Source organism: Lynx canadensis, chromosome C2 (genome assembly GCF_007474595.2).
Source record: "Lynx canadensis isolate LIC74 chromosome C2, mLynCan4.pri.v2, whole genome shotgun sequence".
Classification (NCBI taxonomy): domain Eukaryota; kingdom Metazoa; phylum Chordata; class Mammalia; order Carnivora; family Felidae; genus Lynx; species Lynx canadensis.
This window is the reverse complement of record NC_044311.2, coordinates 30,151,553-30,176,240: the sequence shown is the minus strand read 5'-3', so window position 1 is coordinate 30,176,240 and position 24,688 is coordinate 30,151,553. Positions and strand designations below refer to the sequence as shown.

The 24,688-nt window shown below is 35.9% G+C and overlaps 1 protein-coding gene across 2 annotated transcripts in view; it reads left to right on the top strand.

The window, feature by feature from the left end:
• The window catches only part of RYK (receptor like tyrosine kinase), a 105,552-nt gene that overhangs the window by 76,566 nt on the left and 4,298 nt on the right, over positions 1-24,688 (top strand). For both annotated transcript variants that reach the window (XM_030329669.1, XM_030329668.1), the window contains exons 10-13: positions 523-592; positions 6,463-6,595; positions 7,840-7,949; positions 8,104-8,263. In XM_030329669.1, coding sequence (XP_030185529.1) covers positions 523-592; positions 6,463-6,595; positions 7,840-7,949; positions 8,104-8,263 — 473 coding nt within the window. The remainder of the gene's footprint in view (positions 1-522; positions 593-6,462; positions 6,596-7,839; positions 7,950-8,103; positions 8,264-24,688) is intronic.

Below are 24,688 nucleotides of genomic sequence, written 5' to 3'. Positions count from 1 at the left end.
AAAAAAAAAGAAAATGATACCTCTTAATTTAGTTTGTTTGTCTTTACAGAAGGGTGAGGCTAAAAGTCATTTTGTAATTTTTTTTGTCATTTGTGTTGCTTTTTTTCAGTAAAGTTTATGCTTTTATCTTTTGACTCTAAATTTTTTTCTTATTGGTTTGTAGGAGTTCTTTAAAGAAGGGAAAAAATGAAATTAGCCCTTTATGTATATTTTTCCAGCCTGCTACTACTTTCTTTACTTTTTTTATGGAACCTTACTTAATTTCTAATTTTTACATACTCAAATTTATTCTTCATGGCTTCTGTTAATGTTCATCTATTAAATGAAACACTGCCTGTTGCAATAGAATTTTGTAATATTTTGTAATTTGATAATAGAAATAGGCTAGACCTATGTAGATTTACCTGTATCTTATAATGAAAATTCATCCTATAGTTTGAGATAAATTTTTGCTAATAGCAGAATAGGTCTTGTCACATATATAGTGTTAACATCCATGACAATGTCTTTTTCTTTATATAGATCAAGCTTCTGAAATTCAGGTGACAATGATGCTCACTGAAAGTTGTAAGCTACGAGGTCTTCATCACAGGTGAGAGGAAAACTACCCAGCATTTAAGTGTTAAGCATGGTAACATTGTATACTACATTTTTATTTAAGAAAGTTGTGATATGTTCTGAATTGAAAGCTTTTTGGAATGCCCTTATTTTTTAAATAGAATATCAGTGAAAAAAATTAAAAAATGCAATAGATTCTAAGGAAGAAAAGAAAACATAGCTGGATAAAACATAGCTAAACTTTTGAGAAAAGGGAGTTTTTACATATTTGTGTGCATATTATTCTTTAAAAATTAGGATAGTGATATATATCTGCTATACTCTCTGTCAAAAATAAATAAACATTAAAAAAAATTAAAAAAAAAAAAGGCGCCAGGGTGGCTTATTCGGTTAAGCATACGACTTTGGCTCAGGTCATGATCTCGTGGTCTGTGAGTTCAAGCCCTGTTTCTAGCTCTGTGATGACAGCTCAAAGCCTGGAGCCTCCTTCAGATTCTGTGTCTCCCTCTCTCTCTTCCCCTCCTCCATTCATGCTCTGTCTCTTTCTCTGTCAAAAATAAATAAACATTAAAAAAAAATTTTTTTTTAAATATCTGCTATGAGGGGTGCCTAGGTGGCTCAGTCGGTCAAGCATCCAACTATTGGTTTTGTCTCATGGGTTCTCACAGTTTGTGAGTTCAAGCCCCTACATTGGGCTTCAAGCTGACAGTACGGAGCCTGCTTGGGATTCTCTCCCTCTCTTGCTCATTCTCTGTCTCTCAAAATAAATAAATAAAAACTTGAAAAAAAATATTAAAAAAATATTTAAAAAATACCTGCTATGAAATTATTTAACATAGAATACCAGAGATAAGAATAATAAACACCAGTAATCCCATCTCCTAAATTTAGTGAAAGTTAACATTTTACCACTTTTGTTTGGTGTATATAAATGTCTATTATCTACCTAGATGATACATAGATATTTAGGAGTGTAGAAATATTTTAAAGTAAACTAGACATCTCAGCACTTAAATTCATTTCCAGCCTGCAATTCCCCTCCCCCCATGAAGATTTTTTTAAAAAATATTTACTTATTGAGAGAGAGGGAACAAGTGGGGGAGGGGCAGAGAGAGAGGGAGGGAGAATCCAAGCAGGCTCCGCGCTGTCAGCGCAGAACCCAATGTGGGGCTGAACCTCACAAACCGTGAGATGACCCAAGCTGGAAATCAAGAGTCAAATGCTTAATGACTGAACCACCCAGGTGATCCGAAGATGTTTAATATAATCATAATACCATTATTATCTTCAACAAGGTTAACAGGCTTCTTAATATAACAGAGCAGTGTATCTAACTTTTTATGTAAGTAACTATGAATTCATATCTACATTTAAAAAAGATTTGGAGCAGTTCATTGAATGGTTGACCACGATCTTGTCATTAGGTCATAGTATGGTTTTTAAGAAATACTTGTAGTTCTGTATGAAGAACTTTAAAAAAAAACTCATATCAGTCCTCTTACAGAGCTATAACAAAAGCTCTATCTTCTGAAACAAAAAGGACTTAAATATTGTATCTCAACATGCTGCAGTATCAGTATTGGGGCAAGGTTTTTAAAAAGAAAAAAAACTACATAGAGTCAGCTTAATTTGTATGCCTATTGCAGATTTGGTTGCATATGTTTAAAAAAATGGGTCAGTGACCATCCCTTTTGGAAGATATTTATGGACTTCTGGGGAAACACACACACACACACGCACACACACAAGTGATGCATGCAAAAGGCATCATGCATTTTAATTTCTTTGTACTTTGGCAGTTACTTGAGTTCTGCCAAAAAATAAGATGACTATGCAGAGTTTTATTTTTGAGTTTCATTTATACTTTGGTTCCTATTTGAAAGAATTTGAGAACCTAAAAAGAAGGCAGCAGTAGTGAGAGCAATAAAATGGTAATGAAAGTTGAGTTTTATGGCTTTGTGATGGTGGGGGAGAAAACAAATAAGCCAACAATAAGGATACAAATATTTTTGCTGTGATTGAACATAAAACATCTTTTAGTTTCTGGGGAAACATTAAAAGTTGATAAATCTCAGTATTAGAAGGGAAAGAAACAGATGTTCTTTGGGGGAGGAAAAAAGTTTTCCTAGTTTCAAATTCTCAAGTAGATGTCACATTAGGCTTATCATACTTGGGGCATTGATTAATATAATGAACAGATACACTTTTTAGTTTCATTGAGCATAAAAAAGCCCAGGGTGTTTGAAAAAATTGGACATACAGTAATGGTCGGACTGAAGATGTCCCATTGAAGGGTTAAAGTCAAGTGATTGAAGAATGTTACCTTGCATTGGTCTGATTCAGTCCAAGTATAGAACGTATTTACAGAGGAATGCATGGATAACATTCCTGAGATTATATTTTATAAAAAATACATTTTGTTTCCTTTGAGTAACAAAACAAGAACTGGATAATGGTCATTTAGAAATGTCCTTCTTGACCAGATTGGAAGTGCTTGATGTTCTATTCTGCTGACTCTGAGAGGAAGAGCCAAAAGTGTTTAATACTAGTATGTAATGTCAACCTAGTATTTAGGTACCTACCTAGTATTCTTACCCTGATAAAAGGTCTGTACACTTCACAGAAGTGGGAAACAGGGATAAATGTAGACAAAGCCAAGATTTTCCCAAGAAGCAGTTTTATATCCACTGTAGCCTAGGTGCTTTGGCTGAATAACGTTCAGAGCAAGTATTTGCAGCATTTCTCATGTGGCTTTAGTCTGTATGGTTTTCCAGCATCCTATCAGGATGAATTAGCAGCCCAGGACACCTTAGGTGATGGAATGCCACATGCTGAATAGGGCTCATACTGGACATTCAGCGATTGGGGAAAGTATTCTAAAGGCAGATTGTCTAGTTTGGTCATGGCTAATTGTTCTTCCTGGCTGTAGAGTAATACCAGGACTCCTAGTTTTTAATGAGTATCATGGGTGCGTCTGTGCATTTATTTGTTCATTCTCTTATTCTAATTCATTTAGCACCAGTTTTGTACTTGGAACTCTGCTAGGCCTGAGGGACAAAAATGAACTAATGATCTTCAGTGTTCATATTGTACAACTTATCAAGCCAACAAAATACACTTAGTAAGAAATGACACCTCATTTCAGAATTTAACTTTTTAAAACTGGTTGTGGTACGCAATTCCACATGCAAAGCATGTTTACTTCATGTTTTAACATTCCAAGAATAAGAATTGTAAAGTGTTGATATATTTTAAGTATTTTGAAATTCTTTTTATTCCTTTTTCTACTGGAATTTATGAGAATAATATTTACTGTAAATTGAAATAGCTGTATAAATAAAAAGATACCAATTTATTTTAATTACATCTGAAGTGCTTCATATTAAAGTACTCTTGAGTTATTTCTGTGTGCAGTTTGGCTCTCCATTGACCTGAAGTTGCCTGGTGGTGACCTCACACTGAGTGCCTCCTGGCCCTCACTCTGCAGGCACGCTTGGCAAGACTGAGAACTGCGTGCAGTTCTTGTCTCATGTCCCCACAGAACCTTCCCTGTTTCTACCTTGTTCTTGCCTACAGCACCAGTTTCTACTCTCATCCGCTCTTCATCTAGGTCCCAGATCTTCCTTTTTATCCTCCTTTTCTTTATAAAATGGATAGAATGAAGGCCAGCCATTTGTACTTTAAAACATGTTCATGCAGGGGTGCCCAGGTGGTTCAGTTGGTTAAGTGTCTGACTTTGGCTCAGATTATGGCCTCACGGTTCGTGGGTTCGCGCTCCACGTGGGGCTCTGTGCTGACAGCTCAGAGCCTGGAGCCTGCTTCAAATTCTGTGTCTCCCTCTGTCTCTGCCCCTCCCCTGCTTGCGCTCTGTCTCTGTCTTTCAAAAATAAATAAAATATTTAAAAAATTAAAAAAAAACATGTTCGTGCAACTTGTTACCTCTCCTAGAGGGCTTTTAATCCCCTGGTGATACAGCAAATGATTTGATCTCAAACAGCAAACTTACTGTGCCTGGATAAAATGCCTTTAACTCTGCTCAGTGAATTTCAGACCTGAGGAGAGGAGCAGAGAAATAATTTTGGGGATGTTAGATCAGGTAACTCTTCACATTACACCTCAAATCATTGTGTGCTCAGTTAAACCTGAATGCAAACCTGTTGTACTCATTTTAGTGTGCATGGGACTTGGTAAGAAAAGAGGCACTGTCACTTCCCGTGCATTCCTTCTTGCTCTCCCGGGAGGGAATATCCAGTGAGCCAGGGAAAAGCAAAGGGTTTTGGAACTGGATGAAGTTTTGAATTTTCTTCTCCATGCACTTGTTGTTTGTGCTTGGCAGATAACCTAACCTCTCTTTGCATGGGTTTCTTCACTCAACTGAGTGGGACTAATCATCACTGCCACTCTTAGGCTGTAATGGCAAGCAGAAGCTGTACTAGGAGGTTTTTTTGTGCAGGTCTACTAATCTCTTGAGTCCTCATTTTCTGCTGCTTAGGGGTCAGTGCTTTCCCTATTAGTAAGTCCTACATAGCAGTAGAGGAGTCCGCAGCTTTCACTTGTGCACTGTTGGGTCAGAGTTGTGTGACTGGTTTTAAGAGAGACACATGCTCAATTGAAACAATTTAGAAAAAAACAAAACAGAAAAAGCAAGATAGAAATGATCTAAAGCCCCACAACTCAAAGACAACAACTTTTAATTCTTGTCATATTTCTGTGCAGAGTTTTATTAGTTTTTCTCCCATCTTTGAAATTACCCTGCAAACATATGTAAATTTTGTATCTTGCTTTCATATAAGATAAACTTTTACTCTTCTTTTCTTAACATCTCTTTGTGACCATTTAATTGTTATGTACTATCCTGCTATTTGGGTGTGCTGTTAGTTGTTTGTAACTTTTTGCTATTAATATTTCATTAACTATCCTTGTTCATGTAGCTTTTTAATGTTTGATATTATTTCTTTATTAAATATCCTTAGAGGCAGAATTTACTAAGTTAAGGAGTAGGATTGTTTTTAAGGCTGTGATACTTGTGTTATTTATCAAATATTTATTAAATGCTTATTTTCTATGGCACAGAATACAAAGCATTGGGCATAAAAATAAGAATTCATGTTTTTGCCTTTTTTGGCATAGTTGGGAAAATGAGATAATTATGTAAAAAGTTACAAACCTTGAAGAAAATTAAATTATTTCCAGGTATCAATGGAAAGAGGTGTCGTCAGGAAATAGGATGAAAGTATTTATGTGTGCCATGGAAATTTAAAGAGAAACAATACTGCTTACTACATGGTTGGCTTTATCTTGTACATCATAACAACATTTTATGGTTGGTATGATGCCATGTTAGAGGTATGGAAACTAAGGCCAGGAGAGATGGTTGCACAAACAGTACATGGTAAATTTAGGATTTGGAAATCAGATTCTAAGTCCCATGGGACCAGCTAAGGGCATCTTGGCTTTTGTGGCGGTTGCAGCCTCTCTGAGGCCTTCTTGATAGCATATTCTGGTCCATAGTCTGCATGGGGTCTGCTTTTCTTTAATGTGTTGATGGACTAAAGAAGATGTTATATAAATGCATCAAGTCATTTTTTAGATGTCTCTGATTACCCCATAAGAGTAAAGTTTTAGTGTGACTAGAGAGTGTCTTCAGAGAATCCAGTCCACGGGAAACAACTCTGAGTTTACAGCTTTTCCCTATCTATCCACCAAGAGTATATGTGGGAAACACTGATGTCTAGTTTTAAGGGGCATTTATAACATTATTACATTTTTAATGGTTATCATGTTTTTAAGTATGTTTGAGATTTTCTGGTTTTGTTTTAGGTTACCTTTATTGCTTTTTATTAAAAATAAGCCCTTGAGGTTTTAGATTTCACTTGTCTTTCTCCTGATTTCATTATTTTGTAGAAATCTTCTTCCTATTACGCATGTGTGTATAGAAGAAGGAGAAAAGCCCATGGTGATACTGCCTTACATGAATTGGGGGAATCTTAAGTTGTTTTTACGGCAGTGCAAATTAGTAGAGGCCAATAATCCGCAGGTGAGAAAAATTTGCCCCGATACTAATTATTTGCCGGGAACTTCTGATATTATCTTTGAAAATAGATGTTAACCTTCCTATATATAAACTGTTTAAAAACCTATAAAAAGAAACTCAAAATAAACTAGAAGATATTTATACCCTGTTGATTTAGAGTAAAATGGTTTATGATTCCTGTCTTAAAGGTTGCACTTCACTGATGGCTGAACTTTCTCCTTTTATCCATTGTGTGTTTGTTTATAATCACCTCAGACCCTCTCTGACACCATCTCAGCCATTTTCCTGATAACTCTTTGAAGGCACTGGTACTAGATCTCCCTTGTAGGAATGGAAACATACTTGACAGAGTCATTTGGTCCATATTATACCAAAAGCTGGTCGTGACTGGAGGTCTAGATTATGGGGATAATGGATCTGTTTTTAATATGCTTGGCTCTAAGATATCGATCACTTAGGAGTTTCCTTCTCTTTGCTGCTTGTGCACATGGCTGTGAAGCATTTGGTTATATTCCAGACACATTATGATGGTAGTGGTAGTAAAGCCTAGCTGGTGTTTTGTTGCCTACTGTAACTTGTAGCTGTATTGTTTGTTTTAGAGTTTATAATGATGTACTTACTACAGTTGCCCAGAGAAAGTGGATTCAAATGCTGCATCAAGTGACCTATAAGTCAATATGCTTTGTAAATTGACAGGATTAAAGCCAGGGTTCCCCAAAAATTGTTGGAGGCTGCAGCCCATCAGCATTACCTGAGGAAGAATTTCACTCCTTAGCCCACAGTACTAGCATACTGGCTCTAGAGGAGCATATCAGTAGTGAGAGCTATAGACTTATATTAGTTTGAAAATGGTCTCCAGAGATAATCTAATAAAAACTTTTGATTTTAAAGAACAGGTTATCAAATAATAAACATTTGAAATACTATCTTGAGAATTTGGCATTCATGGAACAGATATTTATTGGGCACCTATTGTAAGTCCTAGCTGTTGGGGAGATCTACCTAACAGATGAGAGAGACAGTGTGAAGTAAATGGTAAGTTACATTACAGAATGATAAGTACTAGTAGATACAAATATTAGGGAGCCATGGGAACATATTCTTGGTCAAGAAGTAGCTTTTTAAAAGTCAAGTGTAGGTGTAAAGAAGTATTTTGGGATGGAGTAGGATTGTGGAATAAAATAAGTAGCTGCCATCATAATTTTTGTGCTAACTACAAGCAATGTCATTTTTTTTTTTAACCACAGGCAATTTCTCAACAAGACCTGGTACACATGGCCATTCAGATTGCCTGTGGAATGAGCTATCTGGCCAGAAGGGAAGTCATCCACAAAGACCTGGCTGCTAGGAACTGTGTGTAGGTGCCATGAGCTTGTCACTGTCCTTTGATGTTTAGTTTTCCCTGGATTTGGGCTCTCTCCAGGAGTCACTGTGGGAATTGTAAGAGTAACCCTGATTCATATGTTTTAAACAGTCTGATTGCATTTGATGCTCATGTCTTTACTTTTCAGGATTGATGACACACTTCAAGTTAAGATCACAGACAATGCCCTCTCCAGAGACTTGTTCCCCATGGACTATCACTGTCTGGGGGACAATGAAAACAGGCCAGTTCGGTGGATGGCTCTGGAAAGTCTGGTTAATAATGAGTTCTCCAGTGCTAGTGATGTGGTAAGTGCTGGGAATCTTGGATATCAATAGAATGGTGAAGAGGCTTTATGTTTTAATTTTTTTTCTATATATTTTTTTTAATTTAGTAACTGTTCCCTGAAATGTTTCATTGAGAAAGCAAGTGTAGTTAGCGCCAGTCAACCAGTTCATGGAAAGATGCTGTGACTCAGACCAGGGGCCATCAATGTGTGTAATCACATTTCATCCTCAGAGTAACCCTGTAAGGGGGCTGTTAACACTATGAAGTAGCTAGACACGAATATCCCAGTTTTAAAGGTAGATACTAAGGCTTAGAGAGATTTCAGTATTTGGGTTTTTTTTTCTTATGTAAGTCTCAGAAGAACCAAGTGATTGCCAGATCATAAAGATTTATTGTTCCTTTCAAACATCCTCTTCCAACATTATGAACTGTGTTATTTGTAATTCCCCAGATGCCACTCTCTTCCCTTTTGTCTGTTTCTGAGTAGTTCTGCCCACCAGAGAAGATCATATAGTGGGATCCTTTATACTTAGTGATGAATAGTTTCAGTAGCCACGTTTACTTGTGGGTATTTTGTAGACATTTTAAATTGCTTTTAATTTCTCACTTTTTAGTCTCATTTGAAAGATGGATTTATATTTCTATCTCAGTACAGTTTGTTACTGTAGCTGAATAGAGATTAGGTAAAACTTTTGCTTATAGGGTCGCCCTCTGTGACCACTCGATGATACGTTAGTATTAAATATAAAACCATAAGAGACTTGAATGCAGAGAGCAAACTGAGGGTTGATGGGGGGTTGGGGAAGGGGAGAAATGGGTGATGGGCATTGAGGAGGGCACTTGTTGGGATGAGCACTGGGTATTGTATGTAAACGATGAATCACAGGAATCTACCCCCAAAGCCAAGAGCACACTGTATACACTATATATTAGCTAACCTGACATAAATTTTTAAAGATAAATAAATATAAAATCTTACAGAATTGTTTGCTTTGAAGTTTCAGCTGTAAAAATTGGGCTTACTATATCCTTGTATCTTGTGGTTTACATCAATAGATTTTATTTATAATATAGGGTTACCCTTTTATTTCTAAGTTTGTGTGCTTTAAGGATTGCTCTTTTTTTTTTTTTTTTGAATAGCCTTTTTTTTTTTTTTTTTTTTTTTTTTTTTAATTTTTGTGACAGAGAGAGACAGAGCATGAACAGGGGAGGGGCAGAGAGAGAGGGAGACACAGAATCGGAAACAGGCTCCAGGCTCTGAGCCATCAGCCCAGAGCCTGACGCGGGGCTTGAACTCACGGACCGCGAGATTGTGACCTGGCTGAAGTCGGACGCTTAACCGACTGCGCCACCCAGGCGCCCCGAGGATTGCTCTTTTAATGCCCTCATTTCCTTAGTTGTATTAGTGTCCTCTGGATGCTATAACAAATTATGCAACCTTGGTGGTAAAACAAGAGAGGTTTATTCTCACAATTGAATTCTGGAGGTCAGATGTCTGATATGAAGGTGTAGGCAGGGCCATGCTCCCTCCAGAGCCCCTAAGGGGGAAACTTTCCTTGTTTTTTCCAGCTGCTGATGGCTGTTGGCATTTCTTGGCTCATGGCTGCATCTCTCTGCTGCATGTTCCTATCACCTTCTCTTCTGTGTGTGTCTGTCTCTTAAAACTCCTTCTGCCTCTCTCTTATAAAGATATTTATGATTGCATTTAGGACCCACCTATATAATCCAGGATAAGCTTTTTTGAGGGTGGGAGGGAAAGGTTGTATTTTCAGTTTTGATACCGATTTTTCTCAAATAATATAAAATGGGAAAGCGGAGTTTGATTTTAGTCTAGCACACAGCTCCTGTATGAATATCAGTAAGGACAAATTATGCTCTTATTGATATGTTTTGGAGGTTGCCAGATCTTTATTTAGAAGTTCCGAATTGTAGCTGGAATTCTTTGCCAGCTTCTACATTAAGCAAAGCTGTTTTCATTGGAGTACAAATGAGTTTAACGTTTTTAGCACATAGCTTAAAACATAATATCAGTTAAACTAGAACTATATGGTTTTCAGATCTACCCCTTTAATAGAAAGGGGTAGAAATCTGAGCATTTTTGAGTGAAGAAAAGTAACTTTGTTCAATATAGTTTTTTTAAATTCTTACTCCATTGTTGATTTAAAAGATTAAGTCACTCATCTCTTTGGGATATTACTATTTTTTTCCATGGTTGATTTTTAAAATTTGTGATTTTGTTACTCGTTGAAATACAGCATAATTGCCTTAGCAGAAATGAAGGGGCAGTTGGGGTGAACCCAAAACTAGTCTAGTGGGCAGGAAATGGAAGATGTTTCTTAAATAACAAGTATGCCATGTAACTTCAAGAGATTGGGAATTGTTTGATTAATCTCTCAGTAAAAGAGGTAGTGATAGTTTCTATTTCAAGGTAATATACAAGATGGCCAATAGTGCTGTTTGCTCTTACAGTGGAAGCCCCTAGAAAATGCACTGCTTAATTTAATGTATTTAGCTGCGTAGGTTATTCCACTATAAGTTTGAGAAGTAATGGAATTATTTTTTATAACATTTATGATTAAATATTTCACAGGAACTGCAGAGTGTAAGTTAAATTAGATAATACACTTGCAACCAATGAAACTATAGTTAATAATACATCCCTAGGTGGGGTGCCTGGGTGGCTCAGTTGGTTAAGCATCCGACTTCGGCTCAGGTCATGATCTCATGGTTCATGGGTTCAAGCCCCGTGTTGGGCTCTGTGTGGACCACTCAGAGTCTGCAGCCCGCTTGGATTCTGTGTCTCCCTCTTTCTTTGCCCCTCCTCTGCTCCCGCTCTGTGTCTCTTACCTTCAAAAATAAACATTAAAAAAAAAATAATACATCCCTGAGCAATGTGATCTACATCTCTTCAGCCGAGTACACTGTCCTGTATTAGCTGGTCAAGTCCCAAGTTGAGGATACATGGTTTACTTGAGCAAACATTTCAAAATTATATTTAGAATTAGTTACTTTTATGGTTATGGTATTTTATAAATTTTGCAAGAGTTCATGTATTTTATGTAAGAATCTGTCTTCTCTCAGAATGTAGTTGTTGTACTAGATACCTTGTTGCTTGCTGCTTGATCACTTGACAGCTTTATTTTTAAAAAATCTCCACGAACTTAATGGTGAGCAACTTAACAGCAGACTTACTTTAAAATCATAATTACTTTTAGTGTATCTTGGCATAAACTTACTTGAAATCTCTGTGTGACCCAAATTCTTCTGGCTGTACTTAGAATGTGATAGTGAGAAAACCCATGGATTTACATTTAATATGGTTAGCTCCTAAAATGTTCAGATTTTTCTTCTTTAGATTCTTAGAAATTCATTTCTTTTAAAATATATGTGCGTGTATATATTTTCCCTTTAAATATCTTTTGTCTTAGATAGTTAAGATTAAAAGGAATAGGAACACTTTTCTGTGTCCTATGACTGTGATGTCACACTCACTATTAGTGTATTCAGTTTTGTGGGATTAAATACTTTTTGAATTCTTACATTAAAACACAAATGTTAAAGATTGCTTGTTAACACTTGCATTGAAAATCTTTATGCATAATCATTGTTCTCTGTTCCCACTTTTCCATTATGGATGGAGTTGGGGGTTCAAAAGCTCCATTTGAAATACTGGTTTGGGGCTGAAAAGCTTTGTGTGTAGTCATATGCAAGATAAGTAATGTAACTCCACTCCCAACAGAGTCCTACACATGTAAAATACACATTTCAGGTGTAAATGTAGCACCTAACAAATGATATAACTGCCTTGGAGGGGGCATTTTCTTTGTCCTTTAAAAGAGCCTTAACATTTTTGCTTTTTTTTTTTTTATAGTTGAAAATTCTATGTGATTTATTTGGAAATACATTAATGTTTTCTATCTTAAAAATAATACATTGCATCTCTTGATTGTGTTTCCATAATTTTTACTGAAAAGATTCAATATTTCAGTATGTCAATATTCTTATAATGTTAATATCAGCTTTTAACTGTTGAACTTAGGAAATATGCACAACTAGATTTGACTGGTTATAAATCTGTTTTATTATTCCAAGATATGACATCATCTTAGGCATTCTTAAGAATTTCTGGATATTGTTTTTATTCTGTTTTCATCAGATATAGATACCACCATGGATTTTTTTGTGTGACTTTCTTTTCCTTTATTTGAAAATAGATTTCTTGATTTATATCTTCTTTCAATTATTTAGGTAATTATAGTAGCTAACATAATTCTGCTATTAAGAGACTACCTCCTATTAAGAGACTAAATGCAATCAGGAATGCACAATTAAGAGTTTCTTTCTTAGTACTTTTTTGTCTTTATAGTATTACATTGTTTTTAAAAAACATTTTCTTGGCAAAAACAAGTCAAGGAAATGATTTCCATGCTAATCTTATCAGTATGACTTACTGTAATGAGACTCTTTAAGGTATTTGAACAGTTTTAGGGTACAGAGTAAATTAAAATGTGTTTCTTGTGCCTTTACAATATTTATTTTGTGAACGTTAAAGATGACCTAGAAGAAGGAGGGAAATTTAGTTATCTAGATCTAGGTATCTAGATAACTGTATCTATAGCAGAGTGCTTCTTACTGCTCATTTGCCCAGTGTCATGGAAAGTCATTGCCCATGCCTTGAGCAGAAGAAATTCACATTGGTAATACACTCATGAAGAGTGGTCTTCTGAACTACTGTGGTATCAAAGAGAAAGGTACGGTTTTCAGAGAATATGTAGCATTTGGGGGAGGAGGGGTTTGAGAACTATAGCTTCTATGTTTTTTGTTTTTGTTTTATTTATTTGAAAGTTTTATAATTTATTTTTTAAATTTATATCCAGGTTAGCATATAGTGCAACAATGATTTCAGGAGTAGTTTCCTTAATGCCCTTTTCCCGTTTAGCCCATCCCCCCTCCCACAACCCCTCCAGCAACCCTCTGATGGTTCTCTATATTTAAGAGTCTCTTATGTTTTGTCCCCCTCCCTTTTTTTTTTTTTTTTTTTTTTTTTGCTTCTCTTCCCTTATGTTCATCTGTTTTGTCTCTTAAATTCCTCATATGAATGGAGTCATATGATATTTGTCTTTTTCTGATTAATTTCGCTTAGCATTATATCCTCTAGTTCCATGCACGTAGTTGCAAATGGCAAGATTTCATTCTTTTTGATTGCTGAGTAATACTCCATTGTATATATATACCACATCTTCTTTATCCATTCATTCATCAATGGACATTTGGGCTCTTTCCATACTTTGGCTAATGTTGATAGTGCTGCTATAAACATGGGGGTGCATGTGTCCCTTCGAAACAGCACACCTGTATCCCTTGGATAAATACTTAGTAATGCAATTGCTGGGTCATAGGGCAGTTCTATTTTTAATTTTTTGAGGAACCTCCATACTGCTTTCCAGAGTGGCTGCACCAGTTTGCATTCCCACCAGCAGTGAAAAAGAGATATTCTTTCTCTGCATCCTCGCCAACATCTGTTGTTTCCTGAGTGGTTAAGGTTAGCCATTCTGACAGGTGTGAGGTGGTATCTCATTGTGGTTTTGATTTGTATTTCCCTGATGATGAGTGATGTTGAGCATTTTTTCATGTGTTGGTTGGCCATCTGGATGTCTTCTTTGGAGAAGTGTCTATTCATGTCTTTTGCCTATTTCTTCACTGGGAGAATACCTAATGTTTTTAAAAGTATGGAAAACTTCCTATTTTATATTGTTTCTTACTAATTTTAGAATAATGTGTAGATTCCCAGTATTTATTCATTTCCATTATAGTTGCAGATTTTACACATCAACAATCTTAGACTCATGATTTAAACATAAAATTCACATTTTAAGAGGAATAGAGTTGCCTTGTATGGTGACAGATTGTAGCTAACACTTGAGCGTAGCATAACGTATAGACTTGTCAAATCACTATGTTGTACACCTGAAACTAATTTGATATTTTGTGTCAACTATACTTCAATAAATATAACTAAATAAAAATTAGCATTAAGAGGAATTGATATAAAGATATTAAGAAAAAACTGGAGAGGTGAAAGGATCATTCAGACATTAGGAAATAAAGATTTAAAACTTAATATTATTAATATTAAAATATTGCCTAGTTGTATTTAATAGTGTTATTTTAATAGTCCTAGTAGTTTTTCCTGGGAAAGAGGAATAAATGGATTTACTTTAGGAACAGTTATTATTTTCGGAGGTGACTGGTTGCTGTCTTGTGATCAAGTATTGCCCTTGATACATTTTCTGTATTAGGCTTTCCCTAAGAATAGCTATTTTTTTCAGGAGGTTTCATGAACATCCCTTTCCCTTTCCTTTCCCTTCCTTGTCCTTATTGTATTTAACATTCCCTTCAAATAGCCTGTGTTTTGATGGGGCAATGTCTAAGCAGCTGGTACTGTAAAGTGTCATAAATAGCAGATATGTGTAATGGCCTGATAGGCATCCAATATTGGCTCTGCTGTCTTTCTTAATCACAGATCCTAGGGCAGTTTCATAGTAGAAGTCATGTCTTTTCAATCATGTATGACACTCTGTGCCTAAAGATTGCCAGTTTTTTTTTTTTTAATTTTTTAAATTTTTTTTTTTTCAATGTTTATTTATTTTTGGGACAGAGAGAGACAGAGCATGAACGGGGGAGGGGCAGAGAGAGAGGGAGACACAGAATCGGAAACAGGCTCCAGGCTCCGAGCCATCAGCCCAGAGCCCGACGCGGGGCTCGAACTCACAGACCGCGAGATCGTGACCTGGCTGAAGTCGGACGCTTAACCGACTGCGCCACCCAGGCGCCCCAAGATTGCCAGTTTTTGAAGTTGAGTCAGCAGCATGTACTAAATTTGATATCTGATGCAGTCAGTGCATTTTGTATACAGTCATTGTGTATCTGGGTTTGTTTAGCTGGGATAAAAAAAATACTTGCCACAATGATAAATCTGGAAGAGTGTCAAGATTTTTAGGTAGACCGTTAACCTTGAAGAATTGTTGAAAGTTCCATTTTAAGGGTGACTTGTATAAATTTGTTAGTTATATGTTAAATTTTAAATATTTAAGTTTTTTTAAAGTAATTTACTCCTGTACATATATATCAGTTATTGAAAAAGACATGGAAACTATGTGTCTGAAAACTAAAATTCATAGAATAATAAAAGCTTTAAAAATTGGATATTTAGGAAGGAGTATATAATAATAACACCTGTACCTTGTGCACAGTGGATATCAGTTTTGAAAACTTGTGAAAATCAATTAATGTTAGTAAGTTAAGTGAACACTAGCTTTCTTTCACTGCTAGGAATATTCCTCCATGATATTTTGATCTTCAAAGTGAACTCTTGATCACAGGGAGTTGGTAAAGAAAAATCCATGATCCTTCCCCTAGTTTTCAGAGCCTTCTGTTTCTTACCTCATCTTCCATTTTTAGCTTTATATTTTCCATTGTACATTTCCTTATAGTCCGCATTTCATCCAGTCTTGAATTCCTGCTGAGTCCAAATACACAAGGTACTTTTATGCTCTTTAATTTGGTCTTCTTTGGATATCCAGAAAGTCTTGTACCTGTCTAACGGCACCTACCACATGCTGCATTATATTTTTATGCATAAGTCATTCTTTCCAGAATGGGTAGTAGAAACTCTGCTTTACTTACTTTCCTTTAGCAGATGTTCCATAGTTACAGAATTGAAGTTGATGTATATAGATATGCCTTTTTGGGTCATTTATTTTAAGAACATTCACAGCCAACTGTGTTAATCTTATCCTTAAGAGAGCTGTGTACTTGAATGTGTAAAAGAATCCTGAATGGCTCACACTGACCTCTTATCCTCTCTATTTCCATGCTGAATCTCACATTTCTTCTTGTCTCACTCCCACAGACCTTACTTCAGAGATTCCATCTGTTTTGACTACAGTTGTTATTTATGAGTAAATTTATTAATTGACTTTTGTCACTGAGGCTTCCTTCTTAACCATTAGATCTATTGCATAGATGTTTATTCTGCCTTTCTACTTGGGGCCCATATTTCCAAAAACTTCAGTGAAATCTTTGCTCTGTACTATTCTTTAGTTCTGCTGTTGAGGTAAATCTTAAGTCAGTGTGAAGATATAACACAATTGAAGACAACAGGTAGAATATCTGTTTTGGGGGAAAACATGATTGATTTGATATGTGGGGCATGTTGAGTTCAAGATACTAATGGATCAAATGTGGGTCTGGAGTTCTGGAACAACAAAGAAGCAAGATATTAGAAATTGGACATAAGCTTCATTAAAGTGAGGATTGAATGAACAGGAGCATTTGATCCCAGGGGTAGTGAATAGAGAGAAAAGAAAACCAAGGGAAGAATATAGGGTATATGTAGTATCAGTTAGTGAAAAAAGAAAGATGAATAAAGAATTAAATTGAATGTTGCATCACAGAAACCAAGGAAGGAAATAGTTTCAAGGAGACTTTAGTCTATAAACATACCTGCAGTGGTCAGAGAGGATTAGGAAATCATTGAGGACATTTGAACAAGTGGGTTTAGTAAATCATTAAAGATATATGTGATTGTTGTGGGGTCTGTGGGAGATGAGAAGGGGGGGCAATAAGTAGATTACACTTGGAAGAAGTACAGCTGTTAAGAGGAATGAAGTGATCTTAGCTTGATGGGATGGCAGAATTAACAGAGGCTTTGTTACTTCTTTGTTTTGTTTTTTATTGGGTTTGTTTGGTTTGGTTTTTAGGCCAGGGTAACATGGAAATAAAGAGATTGATGTGTGGTTTTTGGAGGGGCAGTCCAAGAGATGATAGGTGAAATGGGCTCAGGAGGCCAGGTGAAGGTGTAGTCTTGGCATGGGAGGAGGAATACCTTTCTTCTGAGATGGGAGTAAGTGAGAAGTAGAAGGAGAGAGAAGATACAGGAAGTTCTTGAAGAAAGATCTCTCATTGAGCTGTGGGACAGCTTCAGGTTCCTGAATATATGTGTAATTGGTGTCCACAGAGTGAAGGAGAGGGACAGAAAGAATGAGAAATGAAGACAAATGTTTCCAAATTTGGTGAAAACTGTAAACCCACAGATCTAAGAATTGAGCAAACCCCAAACCCAAGAAGCAAGAAGAAATGAAACCACAGTACGTTATAATCAAATTTCTCAGAACTAGTAGCAAAGAGAAAGTCTTAAAAGCAGCCAGAAGAAAAACATTAATATACAAAGGAAATAGGTAAAGGATGGCAACAAATTTCTTACTGAAAGCAATGCAAGGGAGAAGACAGTTAAACAATGTTTTTAAATTTTTTTTTTTTTTTCAACGTTTATTTATTTTTGGGACAGGGAGAGACAGAGCATGAACGGGGGAGGGGCAGAGAGAGAGGGAGACACAGAATCAGAAACAGGCTCCAGGCTCTGAGCCATCAGCCCAGAGCCCGACGCGGGGCTCGAACTCACGGACCGCGAGATCGTGACCTGGCTGAAGTCGGACGCTTAACCGACTGCGCCACCCAGGCGCCCCTAAACAATGTTTTTAAAGTACTGTAAGAAAAAAATCCTATGAATATAGAATTCTATACCCAGTGAACATATCTTTCAAAAATGAAGGGGAAATAAAGACTTTTTAGAAATACCAAAGCTGAAATAATTGTCATGAGCAAACCCACACTACAAAAAATATTAAAAGAAGCCCTTTAGGAACCAGTGATACCAGATGGAAATATGGATTTATACAAAGGAATCAGAGACAGAGGGGCGCCTGGGTGGCTCAGTCAGTTAAGCATCTGACTTTGGCTCAGGTCATGATCTTGTGGTTTGTGAGTTCGAGCCCTGTGTCTGGCTCTGTGCTGATAGCTCAGATCCTGGAGCCTGCTTCAGATTCTGTGTCTCCCTCTCTCTCTGCCCCTCCCCTGCTCTCTCTCTCTCTCTGTCTCTCAAGAATAAATAAACGTTAAAAAAAAAATTTACAAAGGAACCAGAGAGCACCAGAAATGGTAACTATATGGATAAATATTTAAATTTTTTCTTATTATTTGACTCTCTTTAAAACATAATTGAACACATTTCAGTGTTCCTCTCTCATTGATAAAATAGAAAATTGGTAAGGATATAGATTTGAATGACAGTGTCCACCAACCTGGATCTCATTGACAACTACAAAACACTCCACCCAACAACAGCAGAATCCATATTCTTTTCAAGTGTACATCGAATATTTGCTGAGATAGACCATATTCCAGTCCATAAAAGAAATCAATAAATATAAAAAGATTCAATTCATGCAAAGTAGAGTTTTGTGAACACAGTGGAATTGAATTAGAAATCAAAAATAGGAATCTAGAAAATTCCCAAACACATAGAAACTAAATAATACATTCCAAATAACCCATGTGTCAGAGAAGAAATCAAAAGAGAAATTTTGGGGCACTTAGGTGACTCAGTCAGTTAAGTGTCCGACTCTTGATTTTGGCTAAGTTTCTGAGATTAAGCCCCATGTCGGGCTCTGCACTGACAGCCCAGAGCCTGATTGGGATTTTCTCTCTCCCTCTCTACCCCTTCCTGACTCGCATATGTGTGTGTGTTCTCTCTCAAATAAACTATTAAAAGAAGGGAATTATGAAATATTTAGAATTGAATGAAAAAATATATTTCAGAGTTTGAGGGATGCTACTCAAGGAGGAATATATACACTACTAAATATCAATATTAGATAAGAAAAGTCTCAAATTAGTGATCTTAGTTTTCACCTTAACAAACTAGAAATAGAGCAACTTAAACCCCAAGTAGGTAGATGAAAAAAGATGATATTATAGACAGAAGTCAGTGAAATATGAAATAGAAAAATAATAGAGAAAATTAGTGAAATTGATTTTCACTGTGAAATTGTGAGAATACCGTTTATGATAAATCTCTCACCAGACTAATCAAGAAAAAAGAAATAAGTTGCCCATTAACAATATAATGAATGAGAAAGGTGACAGCATTACAGGTTCTTTGCAAGTATTAAGTAGTAAGAATATTATGAACAACTTTTTCCCAGTAAATTCACACACTTAGGTGAAGTTGACAAATACTTTGGAAAATAACTTTTAGAGCTCACTCAAAAAGTAGATGATCTGAGTAGCCCTATAAAGAAATTGTTTCGTTAAAAACCTGCCTAAAAGAGAAGACTCTGGGTCCAGAGTGAACTCTAGGGCACTGGTATTCCAGACATTTAAGAAAGAAATAATACAAATTCTATACATTCTCTTCAAGAAAATTGAGGAGAGAATACTTTCTAATTCATTCTACAGGGTCAGCACTACTTTGAAACATCACCAAAGATCAGAAGAAAAGATACTAGATTATTATTTCTCATGATCATAGATGTTAAAATTCTAAACAAAAGTTTATTTAGCAAGTAGAATCCAAAATATATTTAAAAAATCACTTTATGACCACATTGGCTTTAGCCTGAGTATACAAGTTTGTTTACCGTTTGAAAATCAAGCAGTGCAATTTACTGCATTAATATACTAAAAAAGAAAAACTATATGATCATCTCAATAGATGCAGAAGAAGTATTAGGGGAAAAAATCCTCAATTCATTCCTAATAAAAATTCTCAACAGTCTAGGAATAGAAGAGAACTTCCTCAATCTGATAAAGGACATCTACCAAAACAAAAACAGCTATAACTAACATAATACTTAATGCTGAAAGACTGAATTGTTTTTAGCTAATAACAGGAACAAGACAAGGATGCCTACTCTCCACTTCTCTTCAGTGTTGTACTTGAGGTTCTAGCCAGTGCACTAAGGCAAGAAAAGGAAATAAAACACAAGGAAAGATTGGATAGGAAAAAGTGATTATTTGTGGACAACATGATCATCTATGAAGAAAATCCAGTGTGATATACGAAATAGTTACTAGAACTAATAATCAAGTTTAAAAAATGTTAGGGTACAAGATCAATGTGTAAAAATCAGTTGTATTTCTATATACAAATAATGAAAAATCAGAATTAAAAGTTGTTTTGGTCATTCTTATTTTATTGCATATATTTGACATAACATTGTAAATGTAAGGTTATAACATGTTACTTTGATACATTTATATATTGTAATATTGCTGTTACAGTGATATTTATCATATAATTACAGTATTATAGTCTATACTTGTTATACTATGCATTAGATCACTATGGCTTATTTACCACTCATTGCAAGTTTGTATCCTTAAACAACATCAGTTTTATCCTCTCACCCGTCATCCCCTGGTAACCACCATTTTACTCTCTATTTTTTATGAGTTTGCCTTTTTTGGATTCCACGTATAAGTGATAGTGTATATTACTTACCTTTCTCTGACTTATCTCACTTAGTATAATATATTCAAAGTCCATCCATACTGTTATAAATGGCGGGGTATCCTTTCTTATGGCTAATATTCCATTGTATATATACCACCTCTTTGTTATGCATTCATCTGTTGATGGGCATTTAGGTTGTTTCCATATCTTGGCTATTGTGAATAATGCTACAGTAAACATGGGAGTGCATTTATCTGTTGAAAATACTGTTTTCATTTCCTTTGGCTGTACCTAGAAGTGGAGTTACTGGATTGTATCCAGATCTATTTTTAATTTTTTGAGGAACCTCCATATTGTTTTCTCTACCTAGGTTTTTAATAAACATATAAACATTAAAAAAACATGAAATTCTTAGGAATACATGTAACTAAAATATGAAATATCTACACAATGAAAACTATAAAACGTTGTTAATAGAAATTAAAGACCTATATAAACAAAGAATTATACCTTCTTTATTGATCAGAAGACTCAATATTAAGATGTTTTCTCCAAGTTATCTATAGATTCAACATAGTCCCAAACAAAAATTTTGCAGGCTTTTAATTTTTTTGGTAGAAATTGACAGATTGATTCTAAAATTGATATGGAAATGTGGAGGGCCTAGAGTAGCCAAAAGAGCTTTGGAAAAAAAAAAGTTAGAAGTCTGATTTCAAATTACAGTAATCAAGACCAGGTAATGCTGGCATTAAGTATTAGGAGAATGAAAAGGCAAGTCACACTCAGAAAATATTTGCAAATCATATGTCTGATACAGGAAATACATGCAGAATATATAAAGAACTCTTAACACTCAGTAACGGGCACCTGGGTGGCTCAGTCAGGCATCTGACTTCAGCTCAAGTCATGATTTCGTGGTTCGTGAGTTCGAGCCCCATGTCAGGCCATGTGCTGACAGCTCAGAGCCTGGAACCTGCTTAGGATTCTGTGTCTCCCTCTCTCTCTGCCCCTCCCCTGCTCACGTTCTGTCTGTCTCTCTCTCATAAATAAACATAAAAAAAAAAAACCCTCAGTAACAAAAACAGGCAAAATAATTGAAGAGACACTTTACCAATGAAGATATATGGCAAATAAGCACATGAAAATATCAAGTTAATTAGTTATTAGGAGAATGCAAGTTAAAACCACAGCTAGATAGCATTACACACCCATTTGTATGACTAAAATTGAAAAGACAAGTGTTTACAAGAACATGGAAGAACTGTAGTGTTCTTACGCTACTGGTGGGAATCTAATACATAATGGTACATTTGCTTTGGAGAACAGTTTGCAGTTTCTTAAAAAGTTAAACGTATCTACCATATGCAGTCATTTTGCCCCTAGATAGATGAAAGCGTGTATCCTTGCCAGTACTTGTACACAGATGTTTATAACAGCTTTCAGTAACTAAACCAGAAAATAATCCAAATGTCCATCAACAGGTAAATGGATGAACAAGCTGCTGTATTCATATAATGGACTACTATTCAACAATGAAAGGGATGAACTGTCAGTACATGCTGTGTCCTAGATGAGTGCCAGAATCATTACTCTAAGTGAAAGAAGCTAGGCAAAAAAGTGTACTCTTTGAATGATTCCATTTATAGAAAATTCTAGAAAATGCAAACCAGTGACAGAAAGCAGATTAATGATTACTTGGGGATGGTAGGGGTAGTGGTGGGGAGGGGCAGGGGGAAAGGATTAGAATAGAAAGAATCTTTTGGAGGTGATGGATATGTTCATTATCTTGATTGTGGCAGTGGTTGCAGGAATATATACATGTATCAGCTTACCAAATCGAGCACTTCATGTGCAGTTTATTCAGTGTCAGCCAAACTGCAATAAAAATAAAAACAAAAACTATCTTTGTTACCTGACCACCATTTGCTAACACATTTAAAATTAATTCCTAAATTTGCTGGATCTTAAGACTGAACAAGGACTCTTGTTTATAATACTGAGTTCCAGGGTGCCTGGGTGGCTCGGTCATTGAGTGTCTGACTCTTGGTTTTGGCTTAAGTCATGACTGTGGGATTGAGCCCCATGTGGGGCTCTGCACTGAGCATGGATCTTGCTTAAGATTCTCTTTCTGCTCCCTCTGCCCTTCTCCCCTGTTCTTTTTCTCTCTCTCTTTCTCTCTCTAAAATGAATAAATGAATGGATGGAGAGAAAGAGTGAGTTCCGGGCTTCAAAATGATTAGGATAGGACTGGGGAATGTGTACTTGTCACAGACACCCTAGATGATTCTTCTCATTAGTCAAGCTTGGAAAACACTTGACCCAGATTAAATTAATTGCACTTTGGTCATCTGAATCCATTTTCGTACGTGAGAAGGGGTTGTTAGGTTTCTAGTACTAACAGAAAGGCCAGCCATAAAATACCTGATTGTCCTGCTTTTATTGAGACCCTTTAAAAATGGACAGAATTCTTTTCTCAGCAGTATATAGTATGCTGAGGTCAGCCTTGCCTTATAAATTCCTGAAGTAACAGAATGGAAATCTCTGAATAGACCCAGCATTAGTTAATATTACATTTAAAAAGAAAAAAAAAAAAAAAAAAAAAAAAAAAGAATCTTATTTGTATACCTTAGCTCACATCAGTATATGTTGTTAGTGAAAAAAAAGTTTCATGTCCTATATATTAAGCTATAAAATAACACAAGTTGGGGGAAGAGAATATGACGAATGAAAGAACACTTGTTATTCTCTAAATGTTCTTTAAACGGATATAGCAACAGCCTTTCATAAAACTCTGGAAAAAACAGCTTGACCTTCTTATTGCCCCCTTTCCAACGACGTCAAACAAAAGGAAATTATAGAATAAGTCTGTCTAAATTTTAAATGGCTTAGTTATCGGAAGACTTTAGAGAGCAATTTTTCCACAAATCATCCTTGTGCTGTTTGGTCTTGATTTTTTTTTTTTTTAAAGGTTGGTGAGCCAACATGTAATTAATCACTTTTGTTGGCTTTTAAGGAAATGAAACTGCAGTGTACCCTTTGGCTTTATTGTTCTTTTTTTTTTTTTTTTTGGTGTTTATTAGTGTTGCAATATGTAATATGAGAACCTTAGGTGGAAGCTTAGTGAAAATAATGTGAACAGAACAATGCGAAAGAAGTAATTTTTTTAAAATCAGCTTATGCACATTATACTATTTTCATACCCGTGTATGTCCAGATCTCAGATACCAGCAGCATTACTGTGAAAGTCCCTTACAGTCAGAAATTGATAGAATGTACCTCCATTGTCAGTGGGTGGGGTTATTCCTTGTGTACAAAATGGCAGTATCCACTTGTTACTAATTCCCATTGTTTATTCCTCCAAAATCTAGTTTGGATTATTCCTTTTCCACAGCTGCTGCCACAATCCAGTGAGTAAGAACAGGCCCATCTCATCTCATGAAGAAAGGGTGAGAACACCCAACCAGTCTTACTTCTTTGGGCTCTATTGCATCAGGGTGGTGAACTGCCTTCCATATGGAAGTTGGACATGATTTTTAAAATTATGTATTACTAATTATTATCATTATTAAAAGTTCACCTAGAGTGAGCCTTTAAGATAGATAAATACCTAGATGTATGCAGGCACCTTCCTTTAAATTTTATTAATTTGAAATCATTTTTCCATTTTTAAACCAGCAGTTTTAAGGAAAATTCCAGTAGGCTGTCTCTATGGAGATTTTAAAATTATACATCCCTCTCCACCTGTCCTCCCTTTCTCTCCACTCTCCCCTGCACTCTATCCACCTGTTGTCCCTTTCTCTCCACTCTCCCCTGCACTCCATCCCCCTTCAAAAACCTAGACCTCAGGGATGGGCATTGCTCCACCCTAATGATCTGTTAATGAAAAGGATACTGAGTTCCAAAGGCTTATTAACTCTTTGGTTTTGGTATTTAAGGGTATGCTAGCCTCAAAATGAGTTGGGAAATATTCCCTTCCTCCATTTTCTGAGAAGAATTTGTATGGGATTGTGTTATAGGTTGAATTGTGCCCCCCTAAAAACTAGGTTGAGGTCCTAAACCACAGTACCTTAGAATGTGACATTTATTGGAAATAGGGTCATTGCAGACATAGTGTTAAGATGAGGTCATACTCAATTAGGGTGTACTTTAA